Genomic DNA, 14,976 nt, shown 5'->3' with positions numbered 1-14,976 from the left:
GACAATCACTGAGGAATCTTTTAAAAAGATTGGTTGAAAGAATTCCTTTCATATTAGCCCCCCCCCCCCCCCCCCCCCCCGCCCCCTGGATCCGGCCCTGTCTCGTTCCATTATGAATGACTATTGATTAATATTATTCTAATAAATGTTCTATAGCCTACCTCTTAAAAAAGAACAAGGCAAGTTATATTATGAACTCGTTTTTTATCGCTTAAAAATTAGAACAAAACCTTAAATGAACACGAAAACATTTCACCATTGTGTTGCTCCATTGAAATCAATTGGGTAATTAAAACGTGCCGAGGTAACGAAATATTCTCTCCATTGAAATGCACTGGTTGAAAAACCGTGGCATAGTCACAAAAAAAGTGCCAATTACGTGAACGTGTCACGAAATATTAGATTCTTTTTCGTGACTGTTTCACGAAATTATGTGATACTGGGTAACCACTGTCAAATTATCCTGGAACGCAGGTAGTAAACGCATTGAATCGAACGTTCAGAAAACAGGGTTATTAGCTGAGAACGCCGCCTGAAAATATGGCACCGGAATTTTCAGGTCCACGTCCTTTTCTTAGTTCAATAACTAGCGACTACTAGCAATAAATGAAAAACAACTATGCCAGTTAGCACGTAGACACTTACACCTTAATGCTATCAAATGTTGGTTGCAATAAACATAGAGAAAGTGTATGAAAATACTGTTTATAGTTTTTGCTGCTTTGGCTAGGGCACCACTGGGAGACATATCTTAAACAAAAGTTTAGGTTGTTTTCTTCAAAATAAGGTATGTTTAGTCAATGTTACAACATAAACATTTTGAGAAAAATCAAGTTGAAGTCATGTAGATGAAAATCCCATAGGAATGCATTGGAATCTGAACGTTCTATTGAGAAAAAAGTTGTTTTTTCCCTTGTAACTTTTCAGCATGTCGGCACCACATGGACACTTCCTGAAAAGCTACATTAAGTCAGAGCCATATAAAAAGAGTATATATAAGTAAATAAAGCAGGTAAATGTATCTTCCACTTGCCCTACAAAAAAATCCACTTAAGAGGCATCTTTTTTTATTATTAGGCCTACATGCTATTATGCTCGCTGCTGTTATGTATAATTTAATTACATTTATAGATTGTGTGCTGTTCATTTTTCATTGGCTGCTGTAGCCTACTGAACAATCAATATTATTTTGCAACGGACATAGTTTTACATATATAACTAGCTGTGGTTGAGTTAATAGGAGGAGGGGTGGGAGGGGCCCATGATACCTTTGTGCCCAGGGGCCCAGAATTAGTTAATCCGGCCCTGCAAAGTAGAATGCAAAGCGCATGTATGCTTCTAGAATACAGTTTTCGCAGGTGATCATAATCTAATCAAAACTTAAAATACGCCCGATGTTGATACACGACCTGAAGAAATGAAACCAAATCATGCAGCACATCAATTTGAAACTAGCTCAGTAGCCTACTGTACTGCACTGTACAATACTGGCAACACAATACTTACACTAGGCTATAGTTGGTTATTGACTACTGTATATTTTTCATACTGTACATATACTGTATTATACTGTATAGTCTAACCTATATTAGGCCTGCTATACCATTTCTAAAAACCAAATTGAGCGCAGGGACCACCGAAATGTAAGGTATTACAGTTTTTTTCAAATGCTTACACACAAATTCCTTACTTTTCACACAATTTCTGAAACCTGACACTCAAACACCAGAACTACACCTTAAATCTGCAAAACCATACGCACATTTTGGGTCTTTGACTCTGTTTTCAATTTCATAAAACACTTTTTGCAAAACACAACACACAATTCTCCACGTAACACACAACATTCTAACGGGAAGCATCTTGATTTCCTTTTAGAAACACAACCAATCAAAATGCCACACTAATTCATCAGTGCCTTACACTAACTCCTCACATGTGCAAACAACTCATTGCTTTACTCAACACCAACCAATCATGGCTTTAGAATAGGCCTATAAATAGCCTAATTTGAGTCAATTTACAGTGGTGGGTATAATTTGAACCTTTACTGTAGAAAAGATAACAGGTATGTAACAATCTACTGTAATATACACATGTTCTAATTTACACATAATATCTATCAGCACAACACACGGTATACTATACACAAACATATATTTTAGCACCCATGCATCCATTGACTGCAGTGCACTGCATGATTGGTCACAGTCTGGAGGATTGCTGTATCATACCGTGCAACAGTACAGTGACTATAAGAAGACATTCTGACAATATTGTAGAAAATAGTATATATTACTGTATGCTACAGTTCATGGCACACACAGACACACCATTCCGTAATCACCTTTTTCAAAATTAGGTTTTGTTTCTGTCCTACTACACTTTTTCTTTTGTACTGTGTTATACTGTATTCACAACCACAAATGCTTATAGTAAAAAAATAAGCTTGGTTTCAATCTTGTTTTCGTGTTTACCATGAATTTTTCAGCATCTCTGCCATTTACTTTCAATCTTGTACAGAAATGTACATAAGAGCTCATGAAAAAAGAGCTTTAGGTTTTGAATAACTGTGTGTATATGATATATCCCCAAATTTAATATAATGGTAAAAGTGTTTGCAACATGAGACAAATGTTTGCTTTTGAGACGTGTTTGTGATACTTTGATTGCAGTGCTTCATTTTGCAAGAGAAGCGAGGCATTTTGCATTTTGTTCGTGCAATTGTTGGGTTTGTGTGTTAAGTTTTGAAAAGAAGAGCACAAGTAAAAGAAATGTGTGTAAGCATTTGAAAAAAACTGTAAAGACAGTCTATATGTACTGATGTTACTTTCATTTCAGTTGACGATGACCTATAGGTAGGCCTATCCATTTCCCAGAAATCAGTTAAGTTTCTTTTTCCTTTGAATTTTGTTTTTACCCCGCAATAAACCACTCCCAGAAAACACCTTTATAAGCTTCAACTCAACCCGCCCAGCATCAGTCGGACTTTCATAGATCACCATTTGCATCACAATGCATTTTGTCGTACTTTTCGTTGGATGTGCGCTGTTTTCCACAGGTAAGTCTCAAATACACTATAGCCTATCCTAGACTGGTTGCATAGTTTCAGCTAAAATGACTCGTATAGTTTCAGCTACAATGACTCGAGACTTGTTGCTCTTGCTGGTTAGTTACATTTAGTCATTTAGCAGACGCTCTTATCCAGAGCGACTAGTTGTAACGGTTTCAAATTCTTGTACTCGCTGTGAAATATTTTACTGTTGATTGTTTTTTCTACAGGTACACTCTTGCACTCTTGTGGGGAGTTTCATGTTGTTCAATTGTAACTTGTTTAACTGCATGCTATTATGGTTCTTCCCTTTGGCACTTATTTGGTTTTCCACAATGTATGCTTCATGTTTTGGCTGCTCGCAATGTTTGGGGCTATCTTGTTGTTATGATCAGTAACATATGCTCTTTTGTAAAGCTCTCTCTTGGAAGTCGCTTTGGATAAAAGTGTCTGCTAAATGCATAAAAATAAATGTAAATGTAATGTAAAATATATTAGGCTACCTAAGGCTGCAGATTAATAGACAAAACTTTTGGTTATGTGATTTCCAAATAAAAGTAGCCTAATCCAACTAGAATCATTGATGCAAGCCTTCTGTTTTGTATTCTCATTACAACATTCATATTGTCAATTTATTTGCAGTTTCTAATAATCGAAATAACCTGTTCTGATACGCCCATATTTTAGCCTTCACACTCAACTGTTACGAGTGCGTACCCGGGGCATCAGGATCATGCGTGGATACCCAGAAGACATGTCCCAGTTCCACTCAATGTGCAGCAATGAGGGTCACATCTTACGCGGGTCAGATATTTGAATGCGAAACTTATTTAATTTTATTATGATGTAGCCTATATTGGCTTTATCAAGATACGGGTTATTGGCCAAATTGTATTCATTACAGACATAATGAAATCCTGTTTTGAATGACTGTAATTGTTTTCCATAACTATCAAGGAGGGTCAAAAATTGTAGATATGACGGCGAAGAGCTGTGCTGCGCCTGCTGAGTGCCTGACAGGGTCGCTTAACTTCGGAATCTCAAGGACATTGCTAAATAGCAAGTGCTGCGCCACAGACCTCTGCAACTCTCAGACTGTCCCAGGTTAGTCTTTCCGTGTAAACCAATATTATAGTTTTTATGTAAAATCTATATGTATTTTTTATAATAATGATATTATTTATTATAAATATTCATAATCAGGCATGCAAACAGGTCAGGGGTAAAAAAGGTGAGAAGGATACGGCGAACCGCCGACCCTCTGGGGGCATGCTCCCCCGGAAGGAAATGTATAACATTTTAAAGTTATCCGCATCAATCAGGTGCACTTTGAGAGCACAATTAAGAGCCTTTGTCAATGTAGAATCTGTGCTCTTGTAAACGATGTCATGTTCTTTTAACCATGAAGACATTTTTTATATAGCATAGCCTATATCATAAACAACTATTAAACAAACGAGATTACTGTAATGTTCATGATTTATAACATGTGATGTTATAATTGTTGGAATATCTCCACATGTGATGTCTCAGTTTGTAAGGAGACATTGTTTTATTTCGTCCACAAGAGGGCGCTTTAGTTTGGTTCGTGGTGTTGAGACTGCAGAAGCAGCGGGACAACAGAAATAAATATGGCGGTGTTAGCATGAGACGCAAATGATTGTAACCGAGACATATACATTTACTAAAGGATATAAAAGCAATTTTACTGTGCCCGAGATTTATTGAAACATTACAATTACCTGTGTTGAACTACTTTTACTTTATTTTTTATAAGTCAAAAGCATCCCTTACTGTAAAGCTAACACACATCCAATAAATATAATTTTTGTATTAAAATTGTTCTACTAGATGATGCAAGATCAATCTGTAAACCTCTCCCTACTCTGCCTCTGATTGGCTGTGAGGTTTAGGCATTAGGAGTGACAATTAGTTACAGAGCCAGTTGTAAGAGGATTGTCGTGTAAACGTGCAATATGAGAACTCTCCCCTGGTTATACAATGTCTATAGCCTATGGTAACTTCAGTGCTTCTTTTTTTCTGCGACACAGAATCCAGCAGTGATACCCCAAATGGGAAACAGTGCTACACATGCAACGGCCAGGATTGCCTCAACCCTCTAAACTGCCTGGGGGACGAGAATAGCTGTATCTCCACTACAAGTAATGTTTCACATGATTGGTTCTCTATTATTCCCAAAGATTTCAAATTCCACTCATGACAGTGCTTGTTGTTCTATACATCAAATGTTCAGAATTATTTTTTTTGTCTGTGCACAGCACAGGTGTGTGTAAACCGAGGGAATAACAGTGCTTCTTCTTGTGCTTGTAGCTGAGGTCTCAGGCCAGAAGGTTTCCTTGAAGGGATGTGCCAGCAAGAGCTTGTGTACAGGGTCCATGTCAGCTCAACTGCCAGGCATGAGCTTCAAGCTGGACTGCTGTGAAGGCAACCTGTGCAACGACGCGCGGAGCCTCGCCGCGAGCCTGCTGCTCCTGGTGGCCCCCCTGCTCTCTGTCGCCCTCTTCCACTGAGAAGCACAGTCCAATGATGATTCACCTCATCCAACCATCTTTCTCTGCTGCTTTGCTCTGTGCTCTGTGCTCACAATCTGCTCTGCCCTGTAACACCCCTCCCCATCATGATCGCATCCCTTTGCCATCTTTGTTTTGTGCCTTTTACTTAATGTGGTGTCGAGGGGATATTTCTTTGTGTGTTTTACAGAACTCGATTTGTTCATCATGTCTTGTTCTCCACACCCATCTTTGGAATGCACAACACACCCCAGCCTCCTCTCTCTCTCCGCCCTTCCCCAATAACCTGACTAGCCACAAAAAGTGTTCTATACTGAAGCAATCTGAACACGTTATGTACTGTACCTAGATCTCCAATTTGTGACTGTTTTGAGTTGTTTAATAATGACAATGAGAATATGTTGTTATATCATACACATCCATTTTTGCCGGGGCTACAGCCCTGAACATTTTTAGTGTTGCCCTGAATATAATTTTTATATCTTGACAAAAAAAACTATGTGTTATTGAGAAAAAAGTTGTTTTTTCCCTTGTAACTTTTCAGCATGTCGGCACCACATGGACACTTCCTGAAAAGCTACATTAAGTCAGAGCCATATAAAAAGAGTATATATAAGTAAATAAAGCAGGTAAATGTATCTTCCACTTGCCCTACAAAAAAATCCACTTAAGAGGCATCTTTTTTTATTATTAGGCCTACATGCTATTATGCTCGCTGCTGTTATGTATAATTTAATTACATTTATAGATTGTGTGCTGTTCATTTTTCATTGGCTGCTGTAGCCTACTGAACAATCAATATTATTTTGCAACGGACATAGTTTTACATATATAACTAGCTGTGGTTGAGTTAATAGGAGGAGGGGTGGGAGGGGCCCATGATACCTTTGTGCCCAGGGGCCCAGAATTAGTTAATCCGGCCCTGCAAAGTAGAATGCAAAGCGCATGTATGCTTCTAGAATACAGTTTTCGCAGGTGATCATAATCTAATCAAAACTTAAAATACGCCCGATGTTGATACACGACCTGAAGAAATGAAACCAAATCATGCAGCACATCAATTTGAAACTAGCTCAGTAGCCTACTGTACTGCACTGTACAATACTGGCAACACAATACTTACACTAGGCTATAGTTGGTTATTGACTACTGTATATTTTTCATACTGTACATATACTGTATTATACTGTATAGTCTAACCTATATTAGGCCTGCTATACCATTTCTAAAAACCAAATTGCGCGCAGGGACCACCGAAATGTAAGGTATTACAGTTTTTTTCAAATGCTTACACACAAATTCCTTACTTTTCACACAATTTCTGAAACCTGACACTCAAACACCAGAACTACACCTTAAATCTGCAAAACCATACGCACATTTTGGGTCTTTGACTCTGTTTTCAATTTCATAAAACACTTTTTGCAAAACACAACACACAATTCTCCACGTAACACACAACATTCTAACGGGAAGCATCTTGATTTCCTTTTAGAAACACAACCAATCAAAATGCCACACTAATTCATCAGTGCCTTACACTAACTCCTCACATGTGCAAACAACTCATTGCTTTACTCAACACCAACCAATCATGGCTTTAGAATAGGCCTATAAATAGCCTAATTTGAGTCAATTTACAGTGGTGGGTATAATTTGAACCTTTACTGTAGAAAAGATAACAGGTATGTAACAATCTACTGTAATATACACATGTTCTAATTTACACATAATATCTATCAGCACAACACACGGTATACTATACACAAACATATATTTTAGCACCCATGCATCCATTGACTGCAGTGCACTGCATGATTGGTCACAGTCTGTTGGATTGCTGTATCATACCGTGCAACAGTACAGTGACTATAAGAAGACATTCTGACAATATTGTAGAAAATAGTATATATTACTGTATGCTACAGTTCATGGCACACACAGACACACCATTCCGTAATCACCTTTTTCAAAATTAGGTTTTGTTTCTGTCCTACTACACTTTTTCTTTTGTACTGTGTTATACTGTATTCACAACCACAAATGCTTATAGTAAAAAAATAAGCTTGGTTTCAATCTTGTTTTCGTGTTTACCATGAATTTTTCAGCATCTCTGCCATTTACTTTCAATCTTGTACAGAAATGTACATAAGAGCTCATGAAAAAAGAGCTTTAGGTTTTGAATAACTGTGTGTATATGATATATCCCCAAATTTAATATAATGGTAAAAGTGTTTGCAACATGAGACAAATGTTTGCTTTTGAGACGTGTTTGTGATACTTTGATTGCAGTGCTTCATTTTGCAAGAGAAGCGAGGCATTTTGCATTTTGTTTGTGCAATTGTTGGGTTTGTGTGTTAAGTTTTGAAAAGAAGAGCACAAGTAAAAGAAATGTGTGTAAGCATTTGAAAAAATCTGTAAAGACAGTCTATATGTACTGATGTTACTTTCATTTCAGTTGACGATGACCTATAGGTAGGCCTATCCATTTCCCAGAAATCAGTTAAGTTTCTTTTTCCTTTGAATTTTGTTTTTACCCCGCAATAAACCACTCCCAGAAAACACCTTTATAAGCTTCAACTCAACCCGCCCAGCATCAGTCGGACTTTCATAGATCACCATTTGCATCACAATGCATTGACTGCAGTGCACTGCATGATTGGTCACAGTCTGGAGGATTGCTGTATCATACCGTGCAACAGTACAGTGACTATAAGAAGACATTCTGACAATATTGTAGAAAATAGTATATATTACTGTATGCTACAGTTCATGGCACACACAGACACACCATTCCGTAATCACCTTTTTCAAAATTAGGTTTTGTTTCTGTCCTACTACACTTTTTCTTTTGTACTGTGTTATACTGTATTCACAACCACAAATGCTTATAGTAAAAAAATAAGCTTGGTTTCAATCTTGTTTTCGTGTTTACCATGAATTTTTCAGCATCTCTGCCATTTACTTTCAATCTTGTACAGAAATGTACATAAGAGCTCATGAAAAAAGAGCTTTAGGTTTTGAATAACTGTGTGTATATGATATATCCCCAAATTTAATATAATGGTAAAAGTGTTTGCAACATGAGACAAATGTTTGCTTTTGAGACGTGTTTGTGATACTTTGATTGCAGTGCTTCATTTTGCAAGAGAAGCGAGGCATTTTGCATTTTGTTTGTGCAATTGTTGGGTTTGTGTGTTAAGTTTTGAAAAGAAGAGCACAAGTAAAAGAAATGTGTGTAAGCATTTGAAAAAATCTGTAAAGACAGTCTATATGTACTGATGTTACTTTCATTTCAGTTGACGATGACCTATAGGTAGGCCTATCCATTTCCCAGAAATCAGTTAAGTTTCTTTTTCCTTTGAATTTTGTTTTTACCCCGCAATAAACCACTCCCAGAAAACACCTTTATAAGCTTCAACTCAACCCGCCCAGCATCAGTCGGACTTTCATAGATCACCATTTGCATCACAATGCATTTTGTCGTACTTTTCGTTGGATGTGCGCTGTTTTCCACAGGTAAGTCTCAAATACACTATAGCCTATCCTAGACTGGTTGCATAGTTTCAGCTAAAATGACTCGTATAGTTTCAGCTACAATGACTCGAGACTTGTTGCTCTTGCTGGTTAGTTACATTTAGTCATTTAGCAGACGCTCTTATCCAGAGCGACTAGTTGTAACGGTTTCAAATTCTTGTACTCGCTGTGAAATATTTTACTGTTGATTGTTTTTTCTACAGGTACACTCTTGCACTCTTGTGGGGAGTTTCATGTTGTTCAATTGTAACTTGTTTAACTGCATGCTATTATGGTTCTTCCCTTTGGCACTTATTTGGTTTTCCACAATGTATGCTTCATGTTTTGGCTGCTCGCAATGTTTGGGGCTATCTTGTTGTTATGATCAGTAACATATGCTCTTTTGTAAAGCTCTCTCTTGGAAGTCGCTTTGGATAAAAGTGTCTGCTAAATGCATAAAAATAAATGTAAATGTAATGTAAAATATATTAGGCTACCTAAGGCTGCAGATTAATAGACAAAACTTTTGGTTATGTGATTTCCAAATAAAAGTAGCCTAATCCAACTAGAATCATTGATGCAAGCCTTCTGTTTTGTATTCTCATTACAACATTCATATTGTCAATTTATTTGCAGTTTCTAATAATCGAAATAACCTGTTCTGATACGCCCATATTTTAGCCTTCACACTCAACTGTTACGAGTGCGTACCCGGGGCATCAGGATCATGCGTGGATACCCAGAAGACATGTCCCAGTTCCACTCAATGTGCAGCAATGAGGGTCACATCTTACGCGGGTCAGATATTTGAATGCGAAACTTATTTAATTTTATTATGATGTAGCCTATATTGGCTTTATCAAGATACGGGTTATTGGCCAAATTGTATTCATTACAGACATAATGAAATCCTGTTTTGAATGACTGTAATTGTTTTCCATAACTATCAAGGAGGGTCAAAAATTGTAGATATGACGGCGAAGAGCTGTGCTGCGCCTGCTGAGTGCCTGACAGGGTCGCTTAACTTCGGAATCTCAAGGACATTGCTAAATAGCAAGTGCTGCGCCACAGACCTCTGCAACTCTCAGACTGTCCCAGGTTAGTCTTTCCGTGTAAACCAATATTATAGTTTTTATGTAAAATCTATATGTATTTTTTATAATAATGATATTATTTATTATAAATATTCATAATCAGGCATGCAAACAGGTCAGGGGTAAAAAAGGTGAGAAGGATACGGCGAACCGCCGACCCTCTGGGGGCATGCTCCCCCGGAAGGAAATGTATAACATTTTAAAGTTATCCGCATCAATCAGGTGCACTTTGAGAGCACAATTAAGAGCCTTTGTCAATGTAGAATCTGTGCTCTTGTAAACGATGTCATGTTCTTTTAACCATGAAGACATTTTTTATATAGCATAGCCTATATCATAAACAACTATTAAACAAACGAGATTACTGTAATGTTCATGATTTATAACATGTGATGTTATAATTGTTGGAATATCTCCACATGTGATGTCTCAGTTTGTAAGGAGACATTGTTTTATTTCGTCCACAAGAGGGCGCTTTAGTTTGGTTCGTGGTGTTGAGACTGCAGAAGCAGCGTGACAACAGAAATAAATATGGCGGTGTTAGCATGAGACGCAAATGATTGTAACCGAGACATATACATTTACTAAAGGATATAAAAGCAATTTTACTGTGCCCGAGATTTATTGAAACATTACAATTACCTGTGTTGAACTACTTTTACTTTATTTTTTATAAGTCAAAAGCATCCCTTACTGTAAAGCTAACACACATCCAATAAATATAATTTTTGTATTAAAATTGTTCTACTAGATGATGCAAGATCAATCTGTAAACCTCTCCCTACTCTGCCTCTGATTGGCTGTGAGGTTTAGGCATTAGGAGTGACAATTAGTTACAGAGCCAGTTGTAAGAGGATTGTCGTGTAAACGTGCAATATGAGAACTCTCCCCTGGTTATACAATGTCTATAGCCTATGGTAACTTCAGTGCTTCTTTTTTTCTGCGACACAGAATCCAGCAGTGATACCCCAAATGGGAAACAGTGCTACACATGCAACGGCCAGGATTGCCTCAACCCTCTAAACTGCCTGGGGGACGAGAATAGCTGTATCTCCACTACAAGTAATGTTTCACATGATTGGTTCTCTATTATTCCCAAAGATTTCAAATTCCACTCATGACAGTGCTTGTTGTTCTATACATCAAATGTTCAGAATTATTTTTTTTGTCTGTGCACAGCACAGGTGTGTGTAAACCGAGGGAATAACAGTGCTTCTTCTTGTGCTTGTAGCTGAGGTCTCAGGCCAGAAGGTTTCCATGAAGGGATGTGCCAGCAAGAGCTTGTGTACAGGGTCCATGTCAGCTCAACTGCCAGGCATGAGCTTCAAGCTGGACTGCTGTGAAGGCAACCTGTGCAACGACGCGCGGAGCCTCGCCGCGAGCCTGCTGCTCCTGGTGGCCCCCCTGCTCTCTGTCGCCCTCTTCCACTGAGAAGCACAGTCCAATGATGATTCACCTCATCCAACCATCTTTCTCTGCTGCTTTGCTCTGTGCTCTGTGCTCACAATCTGCTCTGCCCTGTAACACCCCTCCCCATCATGATCGCATCCCTTTGCCATCTTTGTTTTGTGCCTTTTACTTAATGTGGTGTCGAGGGGATATTTCTTTGTGTGTTTTACAGAACTCGATTTGTTCATCATGTCTTGTTCTCCACACCCATCTTTGGAATGCACAACACACCCCAGCCTCCTCTCTCTCTCCGCCCTTCCCCAATAACCTGACTAGCCACAAAAAGTGTTCTATACTGAAGCAATCTGAACACGTTATGTACTGTACCTAGATCTCCAATTTGTGACTGTTTTGAGTTGTTTAATAATGACAATGAGAATATGTTGTTATATCATACACATCCATTTTTGCCGGGGCTACAGCCCTGAACATTTTTAGTGTTGCCCTGAATATAATTTTTATATCTTGACAAAAAAAACTATGTGTGTGATGATGTGTGAGTTTCTAACATGATGTAACAGTCTGTCAAAAGAAATATTGTGTCTAGCATCAGGGTTGCCAGGTTTGTGTGACAAAACCAGCCCAATGGCCAATCAAAACCAGCCCAAAACCAGCCCAATGGCCAATAAAACCAGCCCAAAAACCAGCCCAATATCAGAACTCAAAATATGCCCCTGCCAAACCATATACATTGCTTTTAAAGTCCAACAGCATTGCTATCATACCAAATGTTTAGTATGCCAGCATTTAAAGCAGTTTTCCTAAACAGTTCTTTCACCTAGGTCCTAAAATGGCCTTTTGTAATTAGATACAGTATATTATCATGAATAAAATATAGCTCTGTGAACGTGTAGACCAATTCACTTACTGACAAACTAACCTGTTGCTTTGTCTTTAGGCTTCTCTTCACTTTTCCCTCTTCCTCCCTGCCTAGACAACATGAATGTACTGTTTTTACTTCATATGCATTTACTGTAGTTAATGCAATACCTTATTTCAACTGAAACACCTTATCATGTTGCTTCACTATTTTTTAATCATATACTTATAGTTCATACATGTGTAAATATGCTATGTATTTACTGAATTAAAATCATTTCAGCTTACCTGTTTGACTTGTAGATGGTGCCTTACAATAAAAAAGAAAAAAAGAGAAAAACTCCTTGAAATGGAACTATTTACAATTTCCGATGTCTTTTGTTTAGACACTTTGAGACTCCTCGCCCTCTTGGTCCTTGTCATACATGTCTGTACTGAACAAGGCCAGCATCTCTCTGGTTGGCTCGAACTGGTGGCAGCAGATTCCATGCCTCTGCATGAAGGCCCGAAAGCGAAGGATGTTCTCCAGAAGGCTGTCTTTCATTCGATTGCGCAATTTGGTCTTGATCAAATTCATATCCGAGAATGTGCGTTCCACAGCTGCGTTGCTGAATGGCAATGCCAGAAGTGAGAGGGCAAACGATCCAAGCTCAGCAAAGTCCTTGTCACCGGCAGCATCCGTGTGATTTTTTACTTCAATCCAGAACTGTTCGGTTTTGCAGTCTTCTGTATTCTCCCATTGAAGCGTGTCCAGCACTCTCCGCTGTTGATCAAGCTTGCCGAGGTTTCCTGTGTACAGATGGAGAAATGACATAGATGCCAGCTGGGGGTTTTCTGAACACTGAGCACCGTAGATGGACTCAAGGCCCCGAGAGACTGGAGTTATTGCATGTTGGTAGGCAGACGTTGTTTCATTTGTTCCACCTTGAGCTGTCCACGACCACGGTGCTGATGTTTGTGACTCTTCGTAGCAGGCTCAGATAGAACGTGATGAGTTCTTGGAAAAGCTATGGATTTGTGTTTTCTTTCCATCTGAAACAAGATGTTTCAGATGGAAAGTACAGCTAGCCATCTTGTGTCTGAAAGTTGGAGGATTTTTAGTGGAGCTTCTCCAACGTTAATCGTTTCATAGAGATGCTTGTAGTTTTGCTGGCGGAGAGTACTGTGTGAAAATCAAGCATAAGTTTGCGACATCTGGTATTCTACATTTCTCGGCAACACGCGCATTGCATATGAGGAGCACAGCTGAATAGAGTGACACACACATTTCACAAACACGACGTTGGGGTTGTGCTCGAAATTTTGTGAGAAGTGAATGGTTCTTGCCGCACATAGTATTGCATCGTCGGTTGCGAGCCCGATGCATTGTTTTGGACACAGCTTGCATTCTTGCAAAAAATTCAGCAATGCGTCCGTTATTGAATTGGCATCTCCGCCTTCTAAATTTTTGATACCAGCAAAAGTAGACACAATGCGCTGCTGTGTTTGGCTGTAGTATCGTATTACAACAGCAAGCTGTTTTTGCATGCTCACGTCAAACAATGTATGCACTCGACAACTGGAGAACGGAGCAGCGAATGTGTTTCTCCATTTTGCTGTGGTTTTGGACTCACTGTAGTGCGCGCGGATCTCGCTTTTGCAGTACCGACAAAAACCTTTGGTATCATCCCCAGCCACACGTTCTATCCCTTCTTTAATTCTGTTTTTACTTTCCCATTCTTTTGTATATTTCTTCCCGTATTTTGCCCACTTACCGGGTGTCATGTTTCTCCCCGGGGTTGCTTGCTAGCTAGCTAGCTACACTAACTACCAGTTGGGATCGAGAGCATAGGCATGAGCACACCCGTGTGTGTATGTGGGCGTGTCCCATGTCCATGTGTGTACGTGCTGATCTGGAGTCAGTTTGGTAGGATTTGGGTATAAATAAATTATTTCATTTAAAATATGGATTTTTATTTAAAGATATTCATGTCATTTGCATGCAAAATAGGTCTACCCGAACCAGCGGACAAAAAATTAAAACCCGCGGCAACACTTCAAAAGTAGCCCAATTCCGCGGGAAAACCGCGGACCTGGCAACACTTACTTGGCCAGTGCAAGTAACAGTTGCCGCTGTGTGCTTAAAGATTCTGACGCAAGTGCTAAGATTCCGATTGGTCAAGAGAAAAAGTGCTACCGAGCGATTGTCGCCGAAAAGCGACAAGTTTGCAGGTCTGGTGGATATGTTTCATATTTTTCATACACTACACTTCTGTTGAAATAAAGGCTTAAGGTTTGTGGCGAGTGATTATGTCATAACTTTAATTGGGACGTGTTTTCCCATTATTGTGTTGTCTTTTGTTTTCTTCACTAGAAACTTAATTTAGCCACTAGAGGTCTCCCTCTATCCATTTTAATGAGAAGGCTCACTTAATTTTTGGAACACTGATCATTTATAGGTCTGGTATATGGTTTTGGCTTTTAGGTATCGTGATAGGTACTTCATAAACAACCTTATCAAGCACTGTAAGACCAT

The 14,976-nt window shown here is 38.8% G+C and overlaps 2 protein-coding genes across 4 annotated transcripts; both read left to right on the top strand.

Moving 5' to 3' along the window:
* Positions 1-2,982: 2,982 nt before the first annotated feature.
* Positions 2,983-5,991, top strand: LOC136944721 (urokinase plasminogen activator surface receptor-like). 2 transcript variants are annotated; one of them, XM_067238600.1, is made up of 5 exons: positions 2,983-3,061; positions 3,740-3,856; positions 4,010-4,156; positions 5,104-5,214; positions 5,384-5,991. In XM_067238600.1, the coding sequence occupies exons 1-5, from the start codon at positions 3,016-3,018 to the stop codon at positions 5,581-5,583; spliced, it is 621 nt and encodes a 206-aa protein (XP_067094701.1). In that variant the 5' UTR covers positions 2,983-3,015; the 3' UTR covers positions 5,584-5,991. The 2 variants fall into 2 exon arrangements, with proteins under 2 accessions (XP_067094701.1, XP_067094702.1); XM_067238601.1 differs by lacking the exons at positions 3,740-3,856; positions 4,010-4,156 and having other exon boundaries at positions 5,384-5,988.
* A 3,032-nt stretch (positions 5,992-9,023) lies between these two features.
* LOC136944709 (urokinase plasminogen activator surface receptor-like) lies at positions 9,024-12,033 on the top strand. 2 transcript variants are annotated; one of them, XM_067238579.1, is made up of 5 exons: positions 9,024-9,102; positions 9,781-9,897; positions 10,051-10,197; positions 11,145-11,255; positions 11,425-12,033. In XM_067238579.1, exons 1-5 carry the CDS (start codon positions 9,057-9,059, stop codon positions 11,622-11,624), a joined length of 621 nt encoding a protein of 206 aa, XP_067094680.1. In that variant the 5' UTR covers positions 9,024-9,056; the 3' UTR covers positions 11,625-12,033. The 2 variants fall into 2 exon arrangements, with proteins under 2 accessions (XP_067094680.1, XP_067094681.1); XM_067238580.1 differs by lacking the exons at positions 9,781-9,897; positions 10,051-10,197 and having other exon boundaries at positions 11,425-12,030.
* The last annotated feature ends 2,943 nt before the right edge of the window (positions 12,034-14,976 follow it).

The sequence above is a fragment of the Osmerus mordax genome, chromosome 6, assembly GCF_038355195.1.
Source record: "Osmerus mordax isolate fOsmMor3 chromosome 6, fOsmMor3.pri, whole genome shotgun sequence".
In the NCBI taxonomy this organism is placed as follows: domain Eukaryota; kingdom Metazoa; phylum Chordata; class Actinopteri; order Osmeriformes; family Osmeridae; genus Osmerus; species Osmerus mordax.
Note: the sequence above shows the minus strand (reverse complement) of the source record. Positions and strands in the feature narration are given on the sequence as shown.

Excerpts from the sequence above, each read along its gene's own strand:
- LOC136944709 (XM_067238579.1), top strand. The coding sequence starts at position 9,057 with ATGCATTTTGTCGTACTTTTCGTTGGATGTGCGCTGTTTTCCACAG. Across the intron at positions 9,898-10,050 it reads GAGGGTCACATCTTACGCGG|GAGGGTCAAAAATTGTAGAT; the intron begins GTCAGATATTTG and ends ATAACTATCAAG. Across the intron at positions 10,198-11,144 it reads CAACTCTCAGACTGTCCCAG|AATCCAGCAGTGATACCCCA; the intron begins GTTAGTCTTTCC and ends TCTGCGACACAG.
- LOC136944721 (XM_067238600.1), top strand. The coding sequence starts at position 3,016 with ATGCATTTTGTCGTACTTTTCGTTGGATGTGCGCTGTTTTCCACAG. Across the intron at positions 3,062-3,739 it reads ATGTGCGCTGTTTTCCACAG|CCTTCACACTCAACTGTTAC; the intron begins GTAAGTCTCAAA and ends CCCATATTTTAG. Across the intron at positions 3,857-4,009 it reads GAGGGTCACATCTTACGCGG|GAGGGTCAAAAATTGTAGAT; the intron begins GTCAGATATTTG and ends ATAACTATCAAG.